Below are 25505 nucleotides of genomic sequence, written 5' to 3'. Positions count from 1 at the left end.
GTCTGTTTCTAAAATTCTAAAACTTCAAACTGATAATCTAATAATTACCAAAACACAACTAATCAATCATATTTCTAGAAAACATCTTTTAAATAAGCTTTAATATTGACACTGCATCTAGTTTTTTGGACAACAGAAAATGTATGAGCATAAATACCTCAAGGATGAGGTATAGACCAGTATAATTGTGTAATTGCCTTGCAGCTTTCTTGATGTGCACTGCACAAAACCAAGTACTATGAGAGGACCTTATCCCAATATAATAACTCTGAGGTCTCAGTTCTGACATCTAAAATGAGTAAATTAAAACATCCATTTCAACAACATGTTTCAACTTTGAAAAGTTCCTGTGCCTCCTTACATACTAAGTATAAGAAGCAGTGTCAAAGTTTCAACAGTCTCTCTTGATAAAAATCTCAGACCAAGCAACCAGGAAAATAAGTTGTTCTACACTGTTAAAAAGGAAGCCAGTGTTCATGCTTGATAAGCTCTTCATCGATACTTCCAAGTATGCCAAGAAGATGATAAGACATTTCTGTAGTAAAAAAGCAATGTTACAGAGGAGGGTGTACATTTAAAAATTCGAAATGTCTCACAGTATTGAACAACTTTTGTGGTGCTTCATTTAAAAACAAAAATATAACAACTTCTTGAAGTTTGAATGCCTACCAATGGAAGTCAGTTACGATTATACACATTGTAGCATTACATCAAATTTCTTCAAAATACCCAGTGAAGCCCTTTTCATTTGATGGTTGAAAGCAACTCCCTACAAGCCATACACCAAAACATCAAAACAGCCATGTTTTGTTTTGAAACTACAGCAAGTGTGCCACCTCCAATAATGTAAAGTATACTTTTCTGAATTTGGAAATCAGTACAAATGTGGTTAGTTAATTTTTTGTCACCATTTCTTTGGGACAATATTTGGAAAAAAGCATCTTACTTGGAGGACAAATGTTTTGGCTTTATTGGATGCATCTAATTGCTGGAACTGTAAGTAGGGATGTAGCATTATAGAGCCCAATCTCCCGCTGAGTTCTTGAATAAACTGACAAAAATAATCAGTCCTGCAGTTTACATTAACTAAAAATCTATGGTTCTAGAAACAAATGGAAATGTAATCGCTGGCATTTATTAAAACTTATGTCCATGAATGACAACAATACTGCTGCATTTATTTCACACAGCTAGAAAACAGCATGTCCTCGGTCAAAATTAAATACAAAAGATTCTTACATTTTAATACAAAGGTTTTAATTTTAATTTATTAATGTGACGTACTGTATATATCTTGTGTTACATAAAATCTGCAAAAGCAAAGTAGAGTATACTTCCCTCGCAAATACAAGTAAATACTAGAGGGCAAAATAAATGTGTCAGCCTTCGAATGAAATTGTGCAATTTATCCAACAAACTAAATGCATAAATTCTATTAAAGACCATAATGTAATGTATACGACTACAAAGGATTAGTATTAAAAAAAAAAAAACAGTATTTGTTTTTTTTATTTTGTGCTGCATTGCTTACAAAAAGTGTCATCAGTTATGTAATAGGAACTGATACACTAACAAATATGGCTAAGTATCAGTGTGAATCTTAATTTAAACGGCTTAACTTCATTGTAATGAAATTGAGAGAAATGTTCCAAAACAGCAGACTATGCAATTGTATCCATTTCAAAATTAAATTTATTTGACAGCATCTTTCTCTAATATGTATATAAATAAAAAATACATAAGAAACAATTGTAGCTTGTGAAATGAGTTTAACAAAGAATTAAACGTGATAGAAAGGTGCTGAAGCTGGCTAAAGTCAGCATGTGAAATTTTGTTTTAGTTGGTGTGAATATAACTTAATACACATACCTACTAGTTGCCACTCTGCATTCTGTCATAAGAATGAAACAAACTAAAACAGAAATGCTGGAGTAAAATGGAAAACTGGGAAATATGGCAGTTTTACAATCTCTTTTGAGAACTTCTGCAAAACAAATTAAGCATTAAACTCATAATCGAGCAAAACATAGTTAATGCACATCCTACGTCCAGTTTTACCAACACTGTTCCACAGGCAAAACTAGGCAGTAATCCTTTTCATACATTTTATAACAAACAATGGACAACTCAATTTAGCAATATTCCATTCTTATATGAAATACTGTGCACAACTACTCAGCAACATAAAAGCTGATTAATTTCATTGTAGTACTGTTATTTTTTGGTGTGCCTGAAATTGTCTCATTTCCCACATTTTTAATTACCAAATATTTTGATACACGGGTCAAAGGAGTTCAAAGGAGACTATCCATGGATTGACAAACCCGTAAAACACTGCTACAAATGACCTATCTTCTGCTGAGGCTTTTCTGCTAATAATAAAGTCTTCCGAACTCTATAGTATCCAGCTATTTCAAGAGCCAAGTACCAATTAACTGAAGGAAGAAAACCTTGGCGCTAAGTGGCACTGGGTTTTCGGGAAAACCCCAGAGAAGCCTGATCTTCCCTTTCAGTCATCCATATATTTCTAGTTTGGTCATGGTTTAAACACACAAGGTGTTTTAAAATTGTATTTGATCAATATACACAAATGCATTAAGAACAATTACTACTTCTGATAGATGCCCAAAATGTTTAAAGAATATAGTCTGAGCTAAAACAGGCTTTCATTTAACTTAAAAAATATATATAATAATCTCAGACATGTAACAGACATAAACTGTTTGCTGGCAAGAGCTGGAAGAAACACACACCTTTCAATCCAACTTAAATCTCACACAAGCGAGACTTGAGTGAAATTCTGCCCAATACAATCAATCACTTTTTATGATGTGCCGACATAAAAACGTTATTTCACTGATAGTAGTCTTTCCCATTTACATAAAAATACCACTTGGTTTAAAAAAGGGGAAAACAACTTTCCAAGACAGCGACAACTGTTTAAAAACAGAGGGGAGAGAAAAATGTGGTCTAGTACTTTGTGTTGCAGCACACGGAGTGTCTGCTTCAATGTGCCTGTGAATGAGTTAGAGCTAACTGCACACAAGGATAATGGCAATAAGGACCTCATTCAGTCTTGTGGAATGAAGGAACAAGGTAATTGTATGAACAAACATGATGGTCTCAGCTCCACCCCATTTCTACGCAGAGTGCAAATTTCCCAATACACACGAGCCCTGATGCAACCCTACTGTCACGCTAAAATTCTGAAAACTCTTTTCCACATTTTTCTGTAAGAGAGACACGGATGTCTTCCTCTTCATAGTCATCGAAGTTGCTTGTATCTCCAGGGCCTCTGCACTTTGGTATGAAAGGGGCCTCCACCTTTATGCAGAAACAAACAATCCAGAGAGATGTGATTAAAGACAAAATGATTATTTGCCACACAGAGAACAATTGTGAGATTTTGTGGATTTACACAAAATCCAAATTTTCATCTGTTTTGGTAATGAAGGAAACTTTGCGGTCTGTCATACCTTCCTTTCATAGATGGCAATCCAATCTGTTGTGGCGAACCACTTGTGGTTTTTAATGTCATTTACTCCATTCTTCAGATTGCCATAACGCTTGGTCAGGTCCACCTGAAGCAAGTTCCTCAGGAGGTCTTTCAAGTCTGAGCTGAAGTGAGAGGGGAATCGTACCTAAAAGCAAAAAGTTTCAGGCTTTCAATTCAATCTCAGCCACTCAAACTCTAATAAACAAATAAATATATCATGAAGCCATTTAACAAGGTGTTAATTGTGTCGGGGAAAGCCATATGAATCTAAGGGAGGTCAAAATTTGTCTGAACTAATATTCAAGGGTTCGCAACCATGGTCAAGCAGAGTCTCAGTATGTTGCTTGAAGCAAACAATCAGACCATTTTGGCATAATATGTCTCACTGTGCATGGGGTCAAGTTACAAACTGATGAATTAAAAAGAATATCAACAGGATTGCCGCTCTCCTTAAACCAGTCTGCCTACTACACGTAACCTTCACTGTAGGTTAGGTGGTTTTAAAGGAAAATTTAAAACCAATACCCACTTTCTAACATGTCTGATTTTATCACCTTGTTATAATGCATTCATTACACTGCAGGTTTCAAGGTACTTAACTCACAATTGCCTCAGTAAATATCCAGCTGTATAAATGGATGACATTGTAAAGAACTGTAACCTATGTAAGTCGCTTTGGATAAAAGCGTCTGCTAAATGAATAAATGTAAATGTTTCAACTCAGTGAATACACAAGTATAGGATCACGTCTTCATACCTTTCCTGACACAATTTTCTCATAGATCTGGATAGGCTGATCTGCAAAGAATGGGGGATAGCCAGCTGCCATTTCGTAGATTAGAACCCCCAGTGCCCACCAGTCCACAGCTTTGTTGTAGCCCTATGCAAACAAATAATGACAGCATAACAGAATGATTCCATAACAAGAGTAGTAGACATGTGGTAAACACCTCAGATAAATTAATGAATCTTCAACTGTATACGTCCAAAATCCAAAGTCCAAAATTAGCACATAATAGCTTTGTGGCAATAACTGACTTGGAAATGACAGGTAACAAAACAAGGTTTGGTTACAAACATGCATTTGGTTTTCCTGTTCTTATGAATGAGCAACTTACTGTAACATTTACATGTAACATTCAGTGCCGGTATTACAAAGTCTGAGTTCATCGTGACGTTATTCCCACCATCACATTTCCATTATATACATCATTTCTATAAGATGTTGAATGCCAACCTTGCTAAGGATGATCTCTGGTGCCAGGTACTCTGGTGTCCCACACAACGTCCAAGTCCTCCCTTTTACTCTTTTGGCAAAGCCAAAGTCTGTGACCTGAAACAAAGGAGAAAAAGAAAATTCTGGTTGGTCACTATGCATATGCAAACACAAAAGAATAATAATAAATCAGCCTAAGTTCTTGGTGTGCACAGAATAAGCTTCTGAAGGAATCTAAGCATAAAATAAAATTCTGAAAAAGATACACAAAGTTACATACCTGGATGTACCCATGTTGATCAATTAGAAGATTTTCGGGTTTGAGATCTCTGTAGATAAGGTCTAGTGAATGGAGGTACTCGAATGTCAGTACTATCTGAGCTGCATAAAATCGTGCGTGAGGTTCACTACAAGAAGGAAAGAAACAATTAGTTTTGCGTACACCTTGGTGGAATGTTTTTTTAAACAGTTTTTCCCCTTTACAGTCCTGACTTTGAATTTGTCAATTTGTACATTAAGCCTCACTGACACTTCCTCTGCAGTATGAGTGCTCAAATGTGACAAGAGCAAATCTCCAATGAATTTGCATCTAGACATCAGCTGTATTACACTAAAAGTCCCTCGGTGCACCACATCAGCCCAAATGGCCAATGGATAGACAGCTGAAGAGGTGACAGGAGGTTTTAATTAGGGATGTGACCAGGTGACCTTTTCTGATAAAACCAACCCTAACGAAAAAACACAAGGAAAAGCATTCCGTCTTACCTGAACCGTCCAATTCGCCTAAGATGTGAAAACATTTCTCCACCTGGAACATACTCCATCACCATGTATAAATTGGAATTGTCCTGAAATTATGGATAGAGGAATAAACAATGGTTTAGCAAAAGAAGCTTCAAGTGAGGAAAGTAATTGGGTCTCCATATTTCAGATGTATATTTTGTCAAACTGGTAGGTGCATGTATATATTCCAATATTACTTGTAATCATCTTAATGTACATGCTCACAAAGGCAGGCTAATATGGTTGAACTGTAGTCTAAGTGTCCACCGGAGCTATATAATAATATTTTAGACACTGATAAATTACCTTGAAGGCATACTCCAATCTGACAAGAAATGGGAAGGACACAGCCTGCAATATTCTCTTCTCATTTAGTGTGTGTTCGATCTGCTTCAGTTTCACCACCTAGTGTAAAAATACAGAAAAAGAAAACTAAACAACAATGTCTCAGTTATTACACTTTCACTAAACAACATCTATCATCTTAGGGAGGAAGTACAATGTACTGGCAAAGAACCCTGGGCAGGGTGGACAGTCAAGCAAAAATAGAATTTCAATATAAATATAGGCTTAGGCTACACAAGTCTATTTCTTCTGTCTGGTTTTTCTGGTGTGCTTCTGAGAGCAGCGGCCATGTTCTATTTTTGACGGATGCAATGAGCACATTTCTTTTGGTTACCACCCCTGGCCCACACCAGTTTTAACCTCATGGGTCACATATCTCACTTCCTATCACTTACTCTTTCCTGTAAAAACAGTACATTGTGGGTATGAAAAGCAGCTAAGGTTATAACTCGGCTTTCCAGAGATTCACCGTATAGGTGTGGACGTTCCCTGAGATTTATAACTGCCATGTTAAACACATCACAAAGTACAGTCAGGATCCTTCTGTTAGAGGGAATGGCCAAATCGTCCGCAAACCATCCCACTTACTAGACAAGAGGTGAGCAGTGAAATGAAACCATATGTCACAGTATGTTCTGGAAAGGGTCACATTGACATGTGATAATAATACTTTGATTCTGTAATTTGAATTTCCCCTACCTTTAGGCTTTATCTTCCATTATTCTTGTTCTGAGGTTCTAGAGGTTTTATGGTGCTAACTCAATATTTGTGCAAGATGCCAAATTAGCCATTGTATTGAGTGAAGAAATTTTGTAAACAGATTTCATGCAAGCTCTGGTGCGTACACAGACCCCGTCGAATTTGAACTGCATTACTGCAGTAATTTTCAAGAAATTTTTTTAGGTACTTTGACTTAAGTATATTAATGCAGAATAGTTAACAATATGGGGAAAATGCGTAATATAATGCTGCTGGAATAAATCCGCGATTCTGAAAGCAGAAAGTACTCGTGGCAATAAAAGAAGAAAAAAAAATGACCATGTATCAGATACATTTTACATGGCATGCACCTCCGTAAAAAAACAAGCAATTTCACTGCACTTTCAACCTACCTTCTGCTTGTCCAGGATCTTCATTGCGTAGTACTGCTCCGTTCCTTTATGTTTCACCAACATAACTCTTCCGAATGAGCCAGTGCCAAGAGTTTTTTGCCTCTCAAAGTCATCTAGACCAGTTGTGCACTGAGGAAAGAGAACACATTGGACTAGTTTAGGGATGGCCGGAAGAAGCACGTCATAGCTTACAGTAAGCACACAGTGCCTGACTTATTTAATCTTAGCCATGATTTAAACAGAATGAAAAATGCATATACTAGACAGTTTTTTCAGCTTGAATATTTAATATTGGTTGCACTACATACATAAAAGTCATGTTGTTCACAAACATGGAATCTGATCCCAGAAGACATGACGGTTACATTTATTCACACTCCTGTAGTTAGTAGTTTGTATATCCTTGTCTGGCATGGATTATATTGAAAAAAAATTCCCACAGTTTTACAAGGCACTGGCATATCTGAGGCTAGACAGGCAGAATTGCTCTAGGTCCATTAGATCTCTTGGTTTTCATTTGTGAATTGCTTTCTTGAGTACAAAGGTTCAATTGTATTGAGGTGTGGTGAAATGGCTAGTTGAGAACATTAATTTTGTACTCCATTTCTTTAAAAATTTGGATGAATGCTTGGGATCACTGTCATGCTGGGATGTTTTGGACAAGCTTGAGGTTCCTGGAAAACAGAAATTTCCCAGACGTTTTTGAGTAAAATACATTCTTATGTGTGAGTTCATATCTCTGTCCATCTTAAAAAGATCTCCAAGACACATACATGTAAAATAATCCCAAAATGTAACAGACCTTCAACTATACTTCACATTGAGGTTGTTTTTTTTTTCCCAGCATTTTTTTACACAAAACATTTAACTTGTTTGATCTGACCATGAGACATGTTTCCAACTGTCCTTCAAATAGCAGTTTGGAAAATTAAAGCTGTCTCTTTTTGTGATTTGCTGTCAGAACATGTTTCTTCCTTTTAGCCCACCCAATGCCATATTCACACAGGCCATGAGGAATTTTCTTTTTGACACTTTGTATCCTGAACATGCCAGTTTTAGAGATCTCTAACTGTTACCTTTAAATGTGCCCCCAGAAAGAATCGTTTTATATATCCCATGGTTGCAAGATATGCTTGCATCCCTTTTCTGGCAGGGTTTCCACTCTACCAGTAGTCTCAAATTTCTTAATAAAATAATAAAAAATAATAAAATTCTTTTATATCAAACTCCCAAATTATGGAGGTCAATTTGCCTGAAGTCTTCAGAAGCTCTTTGACCTTAATCGTATGATCCACGTTGTTAATTAACAATATGGCTTTGGTCTGTGTGATGCTGTTATGATTAAAGACTCCAGTTTGTTGCTTTTTTGGGGTTTAACAAGTTACTCAATCATAGACATACTCAAAGTAAAATTAACCCATTCATTGGCTTGCTTAACAGAAAAGGGTGTCTAACAGACAATAGCCTAGATTAGGCCTGCATGTCCATACTGCTTGTTAAGTAATTAAAGTTGTATATCTGACCAAAAGATAAAGCAGTTGTATATCTGAGATTTTAAATGATCCAAGTCTGTTTCTTGAGACCTTAGAGTATAAATAAATGAAAATTCACATGCACACTGAAAAATACCTACATTGTCCACTGTATCTTACAATATATTTAACTTTAATAGTTGCACTTTCTGAAATGGTTTGCTTCAAACTGTTCAGGTCTCCTACCTGTGGTGGACACTCCCATTTTCTTAAAAAATCTTCTTTGGCTTTGGCTAGGAACTCTTTCACTGTAAGGAGAAATTAACACAAAATCAGCATGCATGAAGCTTTGCTTCATTCTGTCATTAAGGTGAGGGTATGGCTGGGTAGCAAACAGAAAACTTAAATGTAAGAGAGAGTTAAATACATTGTACCAAGGAATTACTGACCAACAAAGAAAAAGATTAAACATCACCTCTTTTAATCTTCCATCTACATTAATACCTTGCTCAGTATATTTTACTATTATAAAACAATTAATCTCTCTTACTTCTATAAACTTAAAGCTCACAGGGACATCTAAACAGGCAGGCAATCTTACAGGTGATGCCAAGAGCTCTCCAAATTTTGTAACTGGAAAATATGAGGAGGAAACACCTTGAAAACCAAGGTCAGCAGCTGTATCGTATAGAAGCATGGGGCTATTGTGCATCACTTTCAGAGGTAATATTGTCTGAGAACAGAAATCTGTGGGCTGAGAAGCAGTTTAACTATAAGCAAAGACACACAGAGCTACATGAAAGACACAGCACACGTAAGCTGCCCATAGTCACAGAAATTCAAAGGCAAAAGTCAAAATTTTGTCCAAAAAAGTAATGGAATACTGTCTTCTTAACTTATAGTGCGACACATCCAATTATACACCGTCTGGATTACAGTAATACAGTAATAATCATTTTTGTTTTATACAACTTGTGGTATCCAGCTGAAGAAAACTGGCAATGTGTGTGCTGGCTCTCTGTGACTTTGGACATCTTGTGAAAGAATGAGCATACCAAAAGTCTCTATAGTTCACCAAGGGTTTGCAGGAACATTCACCCACATGGATGGGATGATAAGGAGAGAGAAAGGGAGAAAGGTTTATGAATTTAACAAGAAGCACATCAGATATTAAAGTGGAACAGATGTTACAGTAGCAGCATGACAGAAAGACAAAACAAGGAAGAAGCTCTCTTGTAGCTTGCCCTATTTGTTGGTTTTACTTGAAATTGTGTTGATAACAACATTGAGTCTTCTGAACATGTGAGTAAAAAGGCAAATTAATTGAACCAGAGATTCTCATTTTTTTATTTATCTGCCCAACTACCGCCTGCCTTGTTATTCACAAAGAAGAGAACAAAACCACAGTTGAGTTACTAATCCCCACAAGGTTTACTTGCACAAAATTGCCCAAACTCTACTGGTGTATATTTCCATAATCATGTATCCTATATTTCAAATGTTTCTCTTTGACACCAGTACAAGTCAGCTGCATCATCGTTTCACAACTGCATTACTGGTTTCTAAACCTGTGGTCTCTAAACCTGTTTTGTTTGGCTGTATCCAAATAAATGTGTATGTTATTACTCAGAGGCAATGGGTCAAATTAAAAAGTTTCTTCTTCCAGTTTTTAAAACTTTTGCTTTTTAAACACTAACACAATGTGGTGCCTTAATTTTTGAGGAACTGTTGTCAGTTTACTTCAGTTATTTTCTATAAGCCCCGCCGTGCCAAAAATGAGCGGTTTATCTTATCTGAAGTATAGCTGGGTGTGGCCAATAGCCTACTTGCTCAGCACAACTGCAGAGATGGTGCTGACAGTGGCCAAAGTGTGCAGGAGTAGAAGTTACAAAATCAGCTATTACATTGTCAACCTATTTCAGTTCACATAAATATTTATCTTTCTCTTAAGAAATCAAGAATTCAGATCAAAATTGATGTAGAAACTGAAGCTCGACACTAGATGCAAACTCACTATTTGTTTTGTAGGCTTTGTGTATCAACTCAAGGGTGAAAACCCCCACCTACAACAAAACTCAGCAGCAGTAAGACCCTAATGGAAATTTTAGCAACAAACTCAGTGGTTTTCTCTGAATGAGCTTGGTTACATCATCAGTAAGTGGCTGTGCTAATAAATGCATTGACAGACATTTGCTTCCTACTGTTTCTTGCCATCTTTTACAATGTCTGCATGCTTCAACTGCAAGTGGTGAGCTAGGTGTTTTGTAGTATGATAGGTTTGCATTGCAAATTTTGTTCACTATTACTGTGTTGGCTGCTTTATCAAAGCCATTTCTATACAGTGTTTCTTTCCGATGATTCAGGGGAAGACATTCTGACACAGTTCTGTGCACGAATGCGTTGCTATGGTTTCAAACCTCAGACCTTTCAATAGTATCAAACCCACTCACTTTCAATAGCTGTAGTTGGCCGGTAAAAAATGAGGTTTGGAGGCACTTCCTCCTTCTCCATTTTGAGTGATTATACCTACCCCCACCAGCAAACTACTGATATGTAGATCTAACTTAGGAAAATTGCACTTACCACTGAACAATGGAACCTTTCAGTCTTTTAACTAGTATCAAATACAAATATTGGATATACAGTTATAATCATGGAACATGACTTTTATTCTTTTCCATGCACAAAATAAATACAAACATTTGCCAATAAAATACTGGCAAATTCACAGAACATGCCAAGGAAGCATTCACTAGTTGCTGCAGGAGGACTTTTGGGGTCAGCTATATGATCAGTTCAACACAAACGCAATCCCACTCAGGCAGACCAAAGTGTCCAAAAAGGAATGATAGCACAGACTCCACTGTTCTTTCATCTCATGAAGAAAATGCAGTCACATTCTCAAACTGACTCAAGACTCAACTGACATGAAAACATACAATATCATTTAAAAAATGAGAATATCAGCATTTATTATGCAGACAGAATGCTGTTACCCAATAAAAGCTTTTCAGACACAGTATTGCAATGTTAGCTGTCACGGTTTCATAGCTTTCCATCTATTAATAGACTTTGCTAGGGCCATGTCACTAATGATTAAAAAGTAGCCCTCTGGCCACAAAATGTGCTATTCTACATGGGGCAAATCTTCAGTCATTAAACACAGGCAAATCACCATTTAGAAACCAGCTGTATGAACCAAGAATCCTCTGTTCGTTCTGTGAAAACGTCTCTATATGACTTTAATTAAATTTACTTATGTACATTTTTTTCGGTATCTCAACAGATTATGCAGCCTCCCCTACACAACCATGCAAGTTTAGCTTGATAAAATAACCATAGTATATAAAAATATGACTAACAATTTTGGTTTAATCCTTTCATCAAACAAAATAATATCCATTAGACATTAGAGCTTTTCATAATGCTATCTTGAAAACTACCACATTCTTTGCACATATCCTGTGACAGATATAAGTTCATCTGTTTATCTCAACATAAAGACACCAGTGCATTTACTGCACATAAAATTCATCTCTCAGGTGATGAAAATTAACATGCATACATACATACTCACCATTCATCTTGACTAATACATTGAAAACATGTTTCAAAATCATTCAGCTTTTCACAAATCCCGAGCGCAGCAGAATGCATAACACCAACATAAAGAAGGTGCCAGGTGTGGCGTCTCCAGTGGCATGGTAAAGGAAAACCTCTATTATTTTCAAACGCCTTCAAGTTCGCAAATCCAGGTTAGATTCATACAAACAAAAACCAAAAGAAACTTACAGACAGCTACATTACGGCACCTGTTTCTGTGATGATGTTTAAATGGAAGCTAGGATGCAAGCACACCATGATGCAAAAAGATGTTTGCAATTAGATCGAGCATAGGGCATAACCATGGCAACGTAATCTGCACAGAAACACTTGACTTCGAGCTGTAGCATTGACTAGACAAAGAGTGGTTCTTAACCCTTTAGGAGCTTTATAAAATCTTTTTTGCAATGGAGAAATTGTGTCATTGACACAGACAATGCAGCCAAATAATTAATGCAGTTAACGTAATTCCTGAGAAGATGTTACATTATAGTAAGCAATTACATTTAAAAAAAAAAACACTCATATCCAGCCATTTCATTGTAACACCAGTACAAATCATACAAAGATGACTTAAATAGCAACTTTACCAGGATTATGAAACTGAATATCTTGCTCCTTACCTCCACATTAATAGATATCCATATTGAAAATCTCTGTTTGTGGTTCCTACTCTTTATCTAACCTTGATATTAAACAAAGCATGCACTGCTCCTCCTCGTCTTCTATCTGTGGGTTCTTGCAAAATACATTTGGAAACCCTGTTGTACTTACTCACAAAAAAGGCATATGAATAAAGCCTCCAAACTCTTAGCTGGGTAAAGCTTATACCTTTATACTAATCTAGTCTGTGTATTACCAACACTCACATGACACAATTATCCATCATCATTTAAACTGCTATTACTATTATTACTATTTTTATTACTTCAATTGATTCATTACTGCTATTCAATATTTTTTGCTGTTGTGCATCAAACCAGAGGGGCACTCTGGAGAACCTACATTTGCTGGACTGGGATCAATATGACCTTACCGTTAAGATACAGAACAACAGGGCTGATCTGGGACCAGTGTTCATGGACTCTACAATCACCATGCGATTATAAAACAGAATTCAGAGCTTGTCAAAGTGAAAACTGTGTGAGGCAGGTTACCATATTCCTTAGTTTGCCATCTTGTGAGGTGGTTAATACACATTCAAAAATACCTGTGAGTTATTACACACACACTCTCTCTCTCTCTCTCTCTCTCTCTCACTCACTTTGATCTAGCAATGTCCTTACCCAAGCACACAACATGAGGCATAAAATATATACTGATGAAATTTCCTTTCCTTACGCAAGTGGCTCTCACATGCTACCACATTTACATCCCAATAAGCTTCACTCCTCTTCAAAACACTGCAGTTCAGAGCCTAGAATGGGGTACTTTCTCAGTTGCCTTACAACACATAGCTTTTCTGCATGTTTCCATGATTTGTGCAATCTTTTACTCATGGGTCATTTTCTATGTAACAGACTCCATTTTACTCCCAGGAGTCCAGGATCCTTCTATACATGTACAAAACTGATGGCAAGACTCAATACAGTTAACCCTGAAGCCCATTTACAACCACTTTCCCACCAAAAAAGTTTCAACTATTGCGCTACTATGAAATACATATCTTCAGTTGACTCTAAGGTTTGGAAACTGCTAAGTCATCAAACTGTGGAAGAGTAAGAGCTGTGCAATCTGTATTGTCAGTTGCACGGAAGAAGTTATTTTTAGTATAATGGCAGCACTGCAAATATGAGAACTATAGATATAGGCATGCTGCAACTTGCCTGACCAGATTACATGGCTTGTATACACTTACTCCATCTGTCCCAGTTGAGCGTGAATTCAGAGACGTGAGGCCCTTCGTTTTCCTGTGTCTTCTGCTCCTGGTTCCCCTTGCGATACTTGTGGAAAAAGCGGCTGGCCAGGTCATCCAATTTTTGCAAGGCAGAATTGGTGCCCGTGGACTGGCCGCAGGTCTGCTCTTTTGCCTGGGCCATTTCCACACACTTTTGAGATCTTATATGTCTGCTGAGCAAAGTCAGTGAAGAGAGGTAACCGATATGTCTTCAACTTGGAGGCTGAGTGATACAAGCTTCCTGTTTGCAACACACTGAGCTGCTGCTTGGTTTACCGCATGCATAGTTGGTCAGGCTTCCTGTCAGTGATAATGTACTTCGTTTCTGCCAAAACAAACGCTACACGGTACTACAAAAAGTGCATGAGTAATCTGCATTTATCCATTGTCAAAGACACAAATGTATAAAAACAACAAAGATATTACATTACATTACGTCATTTAGCAGATGCTCTTACCCAGAGCGACTTCCATATAAGTGCATCACAATGCTAAGGGTAGTTATCAAAAAGATACAACCTTTTCAAGACCTGTGGACATCCTCTTTCCAGACAAACAATTATTTTATTTAATTCACATGGGCAATAGAAACAATATCAAATGTCAGCCAAACTAAATATAGTTAGAGTTTATATGCTAGAAGTAAATTTCTCCTAGCATATAAAAAATGAATACAGAAAAATGGGTCTCAAACAAAGCATAAGAGTTACACTGTGCTCTTATTAGGCCTGCCATCATCAGCAAGCATAAAGCTGGGTCTACATTGTTTCCAAATCACAAGTCTGAGAATAAGCATCTGCACTATTTATCATCTGTTCATCTTCTTTCCTTTTCATATCACATCATTTTTTTTGTGATTGCTAATCTGATTTCAGCAAATATAATATGGCTTGATTTGTTTTCACAGTGGAAACAAATGATGAACACGGATAATCAAACCAAGTGTTCATGCTGGTGTATATAATAAATGTTTTCTGTGTCTGTAAGGTTTTTATGAGGACATTTGAGCCATCTGAGTCGATCGTAATCAAGTCAGATTTTTCTTCTCTAATGTCATGGCACACTTCCTCTCAGCAGACACCACATTCTGCAAAAACGAAACTAAAAAAAGGATCACAGACACTAACAATATTTAACAATACCTCGGTCACATGTTGCTTTGAAGATTCGTAATTTTCTCAGTTCTTATAGTAAGCTGAATGAAAAGAGAACTATCCAGAGTAAATTAATAAATACAAAACTGGAGGAGAGATTAATGTTAAATTTGGAAACTCCTCACAAAGCCAGGTAAGATAAATGAGTCAACCATATCACTACTATGTGTATAGCAGATGGGAATTTATCATGTAAATCATTTTTGGCAGTTGTAGACTTTCATGTCCTACTACATTTACACAAAACACACTAGCAAAATTCTACTAGCAAAAATTCTTCTGTGCAGTTTGGTTAATTACAGAATGCCTTTCAAGATTAGTGTGAATTCTAAAGCTGAACTGAACTAAATTACAATACATACACAGTACACATTGTTCCTGTAATTATCATATTCTCTTCCCACCTCTTGACTGAGTAGATGATAAAAACAATGCTGTATAAGCAAGAAATCTCAAGGTGAAGAACACATCTAACTGGCCAGCACAAACAGCTGCTTAAAAGAGAACATGGAAAAATAGCTCCCTCCAATCAATCTTTTCTTTAACTACGGGCCAAAATTAGAAGCTGAAAAGGAAGAATAATGTGTATGCCCAGACACAACAAGTCTTAGAATTATTTGCATGTAATCTTTGCAGTTCACAAGAAATGCTTCATAAAAAGCCCTATACAAGTACACACATATTCAATGATGTCTGGAAGCAATTATAAAGTATTAAGTCCACATGCAGAAAGAAGAATACCCTTTAACACAGATTTCATGACACAGGAGAGAAATGCATGTTTTTGATGCATGCAAATTGCCTTCAAATTTCATTTTCCCCTCATAAGTGAGTGAAATCACTATATGCCTACGATGCTACACTTTCTGTGGCTATAGCAAAAAGTCAGTAACTATTATGGTAATGCAGAAAGACAAAATTAATAGAAGCAGTTACATAAATAACTGCATACATATCTTGTGTAGACTAGGGGTTTACCAAAGGTAATGGTGCTCTCTACTGGTAACAATTCATACCACGTTCTATAAACTAATTAACTTCTGCTATTTTTAAGTTCTAAAACAAATGTGACCTTTTATTTTGGTATCAAATTGTGTCTTGGAAGCACAATCTACAATCAATGTACGTCCTGGTCAAAGAAAATACCCAGCTATGGAAAAAGTTGTGTTGTCTGTTATGTTATGTATCTTTCACATAATGGATGGTCCTAACTGATGATAAACTGAAATGGGCTCAGCTTACATTTAGTTAGCTGTTAGAGACACTATTTTCTGGAGTGTTGAGACAATCTTACACACAATTTTTCATGCTTACAGGAAAGAATTTTAGCACTTTCTTCATATAAAACTGAACTAGATTAATTATAACATTATTGTCATTTTGCAGACACACTTATCCAGAGCAACTTCAATAGGTTTTCCCCATTACAAAGCTGAATATTTATTAAGGCAATTGAGTTAGGTACCTTGCACAAGGGTACAAAAGTGGTGGCAGGGAATCAAAGCAACAACCTTTCGGTGATGATCCCTGCTCCATACCACTACACCATACAGCAACATGGACACCATATAGGCCTGTTTTCAAGGTGTAAAACTTAATTTCTTCACATGGGAAAATAAAAATGAGGACAAATGAGTTATTTAAAATTTAAAAGGAAAAAATCAAGAATAGCCACCAAATTAATCCAACAGTTTCTTTTTTCCTTGGAAGGACCCTAAAAACATATATCAAACAACACTTGCAATCAGACACCATGGTTACACCATGTAAGCCTAACACATCCAGTTGCAAAATCATTTTGGCTGAACTGGGACATTCCATATGACATCAACTTTACCTTGGCGTGGCCCTCCCATATTTTCAAACCGCCATACAAATTTCATGCCAGGGTTAAGTCTAAGGAAAAGGCATATGTACTTACATGTTTGTATTTATTATCATCTGAGATATGTTTAAAAGAGGTTGTTCTACTGGATTGGCATTTTGCCCACTGAGACTTCATTTAAAACTTAAAATTTTGACTCATATAGCAGTCACAACACTGGTGCCATAAGCCTTTGCCAATGTAGTGGGCTTTGATTTATATTGAGAATTTATCCATGTTTCCCTAATTTTTCAATATATTACTGGTAACACAGTTACAAATTACCGATAAGAGAATTACCAACTTGGAGGTCAGTGAAGAAAAACAGTCAGACAGAATAATTCCTCTGTAGATGTTGTTTGAATATTCCCCTTGTAAGAATCAAGAATAACCTTTGGTTCACTCACAAGATGTAATATGATACTCGAAGGAGGGCAAAGCCACATCAGTAAAAAAAAAAAACACTGTTTCCAATTTGAATACAATGAATCTTATGAATTACTGTAGTACAGTGTATGTAAAATATTTTGTGAAAATAGTTGTACTGTTAACCAAAGGGCCTGGAAGCCAAATGACATTGTACAAATGCGAAAAATGTTCGCTCCTATGCTGCCATCTTGAGTCAAACAGATGGAGCTGAGAAAGTCCTTTCTACAATTAAGCAATTAAGATTAACAATTACAGCATCATCCATGACATTGTCAATATTTCCAGGCATGTGTGGTTTACCAAAATTCAAGTAGGGGAAAAAAAAAACAAAAAAAAAAACAAAACTGCCTCATATACATCCTTCCCTAAGCTGAGAGTAATAGCCTCTGTTCTTCAGTTGCTTTTACGACTGCAAAATGCTTAGTGTGGTGACGTACCTTCAATCAGTTAATAAGGTTTGTTGTGTTAAATACTCCTCCACGGGAGAATTCAGCAGAACAGACACTGGAACCAAAGTAGGGTTGGGCTAATAGCTGATAATCAGACACTGCAATATTTGAAAAGATTGCCGGTGTGATTTCCATGATCATGGAAAAAAAAAAAACGTTCTTGAATGCATGCATGTTTATCATAGTAAACAATGATCCGCAATCAACTTGTATAACAGTTGCGAGACGAGCCTGAGACAGTGCTGAAGACAGCTTAGTTTTTATTTCTGTTGCCTTCACCATTCACGTTTACTCAGACTGTGTTCAACAGCTGGCAGAGCGAGTGAAGTACGTAACAGAGAGAGGGAGTGCTAAAAGTAATTACTGGGGTATTGAGTGTGACACCGATTAGATAAGAGTCCATATAAATTGGATTGAGAATGGATGAAAGAATGGATGATCCAGTACTTAAAAAACACTGGCCATTACCAATTTTTCAAGTTCACACCTAATGAAAGAGGAGAACTAACTGACCTCAATATGACAATACTGGAATGATATCAATTTGATAAGAAATACTGACATCATTCACAGCTAAATCAGAGGACGGGCATTTTGAAAATAAATTGGAATAAATTGGAAATGAAAGTTGCAGGAAAGTACTTGTTGTACAGTAACTGTTTGGTGTTACAGTTTCACTGCTTTAAGTAAGTTGATTTGGTACATGATATTGGAAACAAAAATGCAGTTGCCTGACATGACATGGACAGATTGGATCTGTAGTTATTGGTTAGCTTGATATCAAAAACGCTTACTGAATCATTGAACTTTACCCCACTGCCCCATATCAGCTGGGTTTTGTATCACATCTTTACTAGAGTAATACAATATTTCAGCTTTGCATGAATGAAGGCTAATAGAATTTAAGTGAAACTGAAATCAGTTTATTAAAGTTACTTTATCCAGCCACTATTATCCACTGTTTTAACCTTAAATATTTGAATTTCTACATTCCATTTACATGCTGTTGAGACATCACAGTTTTAAAACCCTTGCACTACTAAAAGCAGACAGTAGGTCAAATTCACCTCTGTGCATTATTTAACTGGTTAATGGGAAATAAGGAGAGTACTGTATGTGCTTATGTGATGACTGTCTGGAATGAGTGCAATGTAAAGTAATGCACTTGACAAATCTGCCCAGTGCACTGTGTCAGCTTAGAGCGGTTTATATAGCAAAGCTTAGGACACCACTGCTGACGTCCACAGCTTGCCCAGTCAGTCAAGTGTGGAGATGATATTTACAACGCTGATAACACACACATTAAAAGCTAAATCTAGCTTCTTATTTGTATTGGCACTGTTACAAACTCCAGTATGCTTTAATTGCTTTAGTTTGTTAAAATGGACCAGCTAAACTTTCCTTAACGGTTGAGATTTTTGACAATCATAAAGGTCCAGCTAATTTTCTTTTTATTTAACAAAAAGCTGCATTTACACACATTAGAACAGGATTGTTTTTTTCTAAATATCACTGATGAATTTCTATCAGTGTCTTTACTCTCACTAAGCACTAAGTTACTCACTGAATGACTAACCAGCGGGAAGTGAAAAGTTTGGTTAAAATTGTAGGCCTAAATAATTGTCAGTTAACAACATCCACATTCATATTTAGTCCACAAATGATCAGCGCATGTTCTAGGACTAACAATCCACTGCACAGATACAGATAAAAATTTCATGCAATGGGCTACATCAACTGTAAAAACAGAATAATGTGCTCTTGAAATGTCTTATATGTGACTATTGAGAAAGGAAACAAGGTCCATATTGAAATCTGGATGCTTCACTAAAACAGAATAAAGAAAGTAGCCACTGGGCCAATAACATGTCGTAAGAAATGGGCATTTCTCCAAATGAAAAGCACTCATTTTCAAGAAGCCAGTTGATAAGCATGGTGAAAAGTTGTTATACTGACAATGCATGAAAAAGATTAAAACAACACACTGCTATGCAAATGAGTATAACACCAACAGGTTTTGGCTGTGTTAGCCTTCATCAGAGCACAGACAAAAATCAGATTGTAACACAATGTGAAAGGGACCATCACAGAATTCCGCCTATCCACATTCACTGAGTAATGTTTCCATCTATTTTTTTTTTTATTTTTGCATAAAGCAGTCTCTGCACCTGCTTTGTGCAAACCTTGTATTAACTGTACAGACATATCAACTGCAAAAAAAAAATAATTTTAAATAATAATCAGATTCATATCCTGGACATTTCAGACAATCAATAAAAAGTCCTACACCTCCTTTATAATATTATATTAATCCTGCTCATCAACCATTTGGGTCAATTGTAAAATCCCACTGTGAAAACACATCATACATACAATGGTTTGTGGCACATTTTACAAACATAGACCAGTAAATGAGTGAAAAGCTCTACTAAATATGATACAAAAATGATTCTTGAAGCATACTTTTGCGTAAACCTCTGAGTTTTACTCCTTTCCCTCATCACACACTGCCCCTCAGACAAGTGTGATTCCATTCTAAAATTTACTACGCATAACATAATTCACAAAAATAGACAACAAAAAAATTGAATATAATATTAACATTTTGAATATTACGAAGCCAGCCAACGTTCAAGAAAATATAAAAATGTTTTAAAATAAGTCTACCTAATTTCATAGGAAGGAAAATATATTTACTACAATGAGACAACAATATCTCCGAGAACATATATCAACAGAAGTATGCATCTACAAATGCAAAAGTAGAATTTTAACTGAATAATCAGGAAAAGACGGATCCACCGAATAACAGACATATGCGTTCAATACATTGCTTGCTAATGTATTTCCGGTTTACGTTCACGTTCACTAACCTGCTGAACTTGTCTAGTCCTAGTCTATCCGCTGTAAGTATGTCGTTATAACTACCTAACTAGTACTAACTTCCAATTAATAAGCAAAGACGGGTAGCAATTAGCTACCTGACATTTACAGTAAACACTTTGGCAAAGTAATGATGCTAGTAAGCTGGTCAAGTAATTTGCTAGCTGGACATGCTTGCTGGCTATTTATAAAACAGCCCCCAAAACCCCTTTTGCAGTTCAAAGAAAACAATACACGGTGTTGTGTCACATCACTATAAGGCATCGGTAGCAAAAAAAAAATAGTGAAACCGCTATGACCATTTTCACCAAATTATTTCTTCTTTTTTCATTTCTTTTGAATGAAGGCATGCATCAAGTCATATTGTTAACGTCGTAACAACTAAAGCAGATCACTGATTTGCCCCAGTCACTGATTTGCTTCCTCGCTAAATAGCCACCTAACGTTAGCTATTTAGCGAGGATGCTTCAGGCCTTTCACATCTCCTGTTGGCCTCTCATTTTCCATTGCCTAAATATACAGCTACCTAGCTCGTCGCTAAGTAGGATTAGGTATTCAGATCCTTAGTAGTAACGTTTACACCATCATGACTGGCTAAACATTGCTATGTTCCACTACGATGTTTGAAAGATAACATATCTAGCATGTTAGCTAATACGCGATCGTGAGAGCTACTCTGCTATGAAGCAAGTTAGCAGGCTCGCAAGTTAGTAACACAGTGACAGTGGCCAGTTACTTACGTACATTGCTTAACGTCATATAGCAAGCTAACGATAAAGAAATGTTTATTTATATCTATGTAGATAGCTAGCCATTTTACTTGAGAAAAACAAGGTACGTAGATTGCTTTGTAAATTAGCTGGCTTACGTTGTAGACCTAACAAGGCCTTTTTTCAGCTTCCCAATATATTTACATGCAAGCTAACGTTAGCAAATCCTTATTCAGTCGCCTCTGCAGCCAGCCACCTAGGTAAAACAGTCAGAACCCAATGCCTGCTAGAAGGCACAAGAGACTATTCGCTAGCTAAATGTGAACTGTGCAAAATCAAGCCTACACATGTCTTTGTTTTCCAAACATAAAACTTGCTAGCTATCACGAGTGATAATTCCATCAGTCCCATCTCTAGCTAGCTACATTTTAAGTTAACTTGCGAGTTTACTTTTCAGCTATGTAGCTGTCAATCAACAGAGATGTTTTTCGCCAGCTAACTCCTAATCTACTAGGTAACTGTTACGCTTTTTCATTGGACTTGCTCAGCTAGTGAGGTAGCTATGTATCCCTTACTACTTTTGCCACCATGCTTTTGCCTTTGTTAGGGTAGCACCAATGTTAAATGAATATTTACCCTAGGCAGCAGGAATGAATGAGCGTGTGCCGTCCTCAGGCTGCTCTTATAACCCCCACCATGGCCTGCTCAACCCCTTCGAGAAGCTAACGTCACCTGGCTAGGTATCTTCACATTAAGTAGCTAACGTTTACAACTCTCACTCACCGCTCTCTAGCTCATTGCCTTTCTTGGCGGTAGCAGCGTTTCCCATCGTAAGGAAGACACGGCAATTGCTCGAAGTGCGGGAGATGGCGATAGTGCTTGATGGAAGGGGTCCCCTGTTGTATTCCTCTTCTCGATCTTGTAGCTAGCTAGCTAATTGTTAGTTAAATTTCAGTAATGTTCGCTGTGTACCGTGTAGGGGGGAGCCCAAACACGCCTTGTCAACCCCTTTATGTCCTGAAATAATATTGACGGGGGAGCTCTGATCGATCTCGCTGATATGGACACACATCCACACTTTTTTCCCCAGTCTCCAGTCCCACTGTTGATTCCCTTTTACCACTACAACCAAGCAAAACAGTCTTGGTGCACACACCGGAAATGACGACCGATCAAGGAGAGGAAGCTGGAACTATAGCGTCGCTTGATGGCCAAATCTTGAGTAATATCGCATTTGCCATGAAATATCCCTCAGCGTTTGTTTGTTTCTTCATTAATTGCATATATTTATGAACCGTTGCAAAAGGAAGTTAACCTGATGCATTGTCTAAGTTATAGCGCACGTTAAAGAAATCAAAACCCCGTTATTTACTAAAACTATCAAGAAATTAAATGGAAGTGTGACCATAGTACAAGCGCAAATATGATAAAATGATAAAATAATTATTCTCAACAAATACACACATCTCAAAAATGAGGACAATGAAGCCAAGTTAAAGTTCTCAAAAGTGAATATAAATCTTTTAGAGTCTAAAAAACGAGAAACAAGTTGCAAAGTTCTAAAAAGTTCACAACATCAAACTAAAATATTGTTAAATATAGTCTGTTAAAATGCTGTCAATGTAAAACAAAATGTGTTGCCAAAGGAGTCTTGAAAAGCAAATGACTAAAGACGCACAGAACATTTTCGACAGCTTTTTTTTTTTTTTTTTTTGGTTTTGCATTTAAAAAGGTATGCTAGGTGGGTTCTATCACCACTTCCAGGTGCCAGTATGTATTAAAGAGCTCCTGGGCTAGTATAATTAATTAACATAAGAAATGCAGGGACACAATTTTCATGGTCTTAATTCATGTCACAATTGATTATCACAATTATGTTATTCATGCAGTTTGATTAACTGTGATTGACTGTGTAGTTCAGAACTGGTCTTTTTGCCTGCTAAACAAAGGCACAGGCACCAAGAAATAGTTGCATCATGCTTACTATTGTCCTTTCATCTCCCACTACCTCCCACTATCTGTAAGTGGGAGCAACAAGGGCTGGATCAGTTTTTAGGGCATGTGGATTGATCTGACATGCAGCTAAATGGTATTTCACCTGAACATATTGATCATTTCATTATATCAAGAGAAATGGGCCCAAATTTCAAGCTCCTATCCCATGTGACAGTTCCCTTTTGGAAACTGGCAAAGGCAAAAATCAATCAATTCCTTTTTGGTCTTTGGGGCCAAGGTCACAAAAGGACTGCATGTGCATTATCTGTGGCAAAGGCCTAACAAATGTGCATGGGATTTATCAGCCAACAAATTTTTAAATTAGCGCTAGTGACACAGTGCACCTTTTCACAGTGCCTTTAATACATACCCAGTGTTCATAAAACATAATGTACAAGTGAGATAAAACTGGAAAGGAATTGTATTGAGTCCATTAAGTATTCTGTCAAATATTCTATATCCAATATTATGAAGAAGCCTAATATTTGAACAGAATGTTTACAATCTTTGAAACGCAGGCAATAATGATACATAGCACAGCATTCCCTTAAAAGTACTATTCTTATCCAAATTTGTATCAATTTCCAAATTTGTATACATGACCCCTCAGAGGAACCTTTCAATTTGCATTAACAGCGCAAAGGTAATGGCAACCACAGCTGCCAAAAACCTAGGGGTAACTTAGATTGGACAGCAATCTAACCTTCATAGAGCGTATTGCAGCCACAACCAGGATCTGCAGATTCCTGCTATTCAACGTAAGGAAGAACAGACCTTACCTCTCCGAATACCCAGCCCAAGTGGTGATCCAGACCCTCATCCTGTCATGTCTGGACTACAGCAACTCGCTGCTTGCCGGCCTCCTGGCGTATGTCATCCGACCGCTGCAGCTTATCCTGAACGCAGCAGCCCAATTGACGGCAAACTTCCCCAAGCAGGCCCATGTGTCACCTCTACTTGAGTCCCTCCACTGGCTACCGGTTGCAGCAAGGATCAAGTTCAAGACCTTGCTACTAACCTTTAAGGGACTTAATGGATCAGCCCCCCAATGCATACAGGACATGATAAAAGCCTACAAGCCTGCAAGAGTGCTGAGCTCTGCTACCTCGGGTTGCCTCTGTGTCCTGAAATACAAGGGCAGCATCTCTCAAACCTGCCTCTTCTCAGTACTGGTTCCACTCTGGTGGAATGAGCTTCCTGCTGAGATTCGGACAACAGACTCCCTGGATGCCTTCAAGAAAAAAATTAAAACTCATCTTTTCAAGCTGTATCTCTAGCCTACTTTCCTCCCTATCTATGTCTATCTATCCTATTGTTTGCTATTTGCTATCGATTGCAAATTTGCCCAACCCCTCACCTCAATACATTTCATAATATTTACTGAAATAAACAAACGTAAATACTCCCCAATCCCTCAAATTATAAACACTTTCATGGCTTCTGGGAATACCCCTGTGGATTCCATCTTGTCACCCTACCCTACTCAGAATTGAAATTGCTGCTCTGTGCATATGGTGGCCAGTCCTTGCCATGATGTCCTGAAGTGCCTTTAATGTTGCTTTTGGCCACTTGGTGGCCTCCCTGATGAGTTTCCTCCTTGCACGGTCAACTGTCTTGGAGGGATGGCTTAATCTAAGCAAGGTCCTTGTGGCGCCATATTTCATCCTTTTTGACTGTCGTGTTTATTGTGTTCCATGACATATTTAAAACCTTTCATATCTTTTTATAACCATCTCCCGATGTGTACCTTTCAACAATTTGATCCCGGAAATGTTCTGATGGCTCCTTGTTGCCCATAATTGTTTCCTTATACTGGCATGCACTAAGAAACAAGGAAACATGCTGAGACCTACAGGATCAGCTGATTTTATCCTGAACTAGTCAGAATCATTTCAACTGGTCACAGGTGAAGTCAGTTAGCTTTGAGCATAATTGGACAGTGAATGGTTAGACCTGATCACAGTTACAACTCCCATTATGAGGCGTGTGTAAAAATATGCGACCAAGGTGTTTTACTTTTTCTATTTTAAATTAATATTCATAAATATTTTGTCTTTTCTGTTTCACTTTGATGTTGTGGGTTTCAATATCTAAATG

The 25505-nt window shown here is 37.1% G+C and overlaps 1 protein-coding gene across 5 annotated transcripts; it reads right to left on the bottom strand.

Moving 5' to 3' along the window:
• Positions 1-1760: 1760 nt before the first annotated feature.
• Positions 1761-22571, bottom strand: prkacba (protein kinase, cAMP-dependent, catalytic, beta a). Of its 5 annotated transcripts, none has more exons than XM_036520929.1 (11): positions 22197-22571; positions 9480-9488; positions 8671-8732; positions 6953-7081; positions 5802-5900; positions 5478-5560; positions 4993-5119; positions 4734-4829; positions 4254-4376; positions 3477-3641; positions 1761-3324 (listed from the first exon to the last, which is right to left on the bottom strand). In XM_036520929.1, the coding sequence occupies exons 1-11, from the start codon at positions 22240-22242 to the stop codon at positions 3199-3201; spliced, it is 1065 nt and encodes a 354-aa protein (XP_036376822.1). In that variant the 5' UTR covers positions 22243-22571; the 3' UTR covers positions 1761-3198. The 5 variants fall into 5 exon arrangements, with proteins under 5 accessions (XP_036376822.1, XP_036376823.1, XP_036376824.1 ...); XM_036520930.1 differs by lacking the exon at positions 22197-22571 and adding an exon at positions 12002-12068; XM_036520931.1 differs by lacking the exon at positions 9480-9488.
• Between the last annotated feature and the right edge of the window lie 2934 nt (positions 22572-25505).

This window comes from Megalops cyprinoides, chromosome 2 (assembly GCF_013368585.1).
Source record: "Megalops cyprinoides isolate fMegCyp1 chromosome 2, fMegCyp1.pri, whole genome shotgun sequence".
Taxonomy (NCBI): domain Eukaryota; kingdom Metazoa; phylum Chordata; class Actinopteri; order Elopiformes; family Megalopidae; genus Megalops; species Megalops cyprinoides.
Note: the sequence above shows the minus strand (reverse complement) of the source record. Positions and strands in the feature narration are given on the sequence as shown.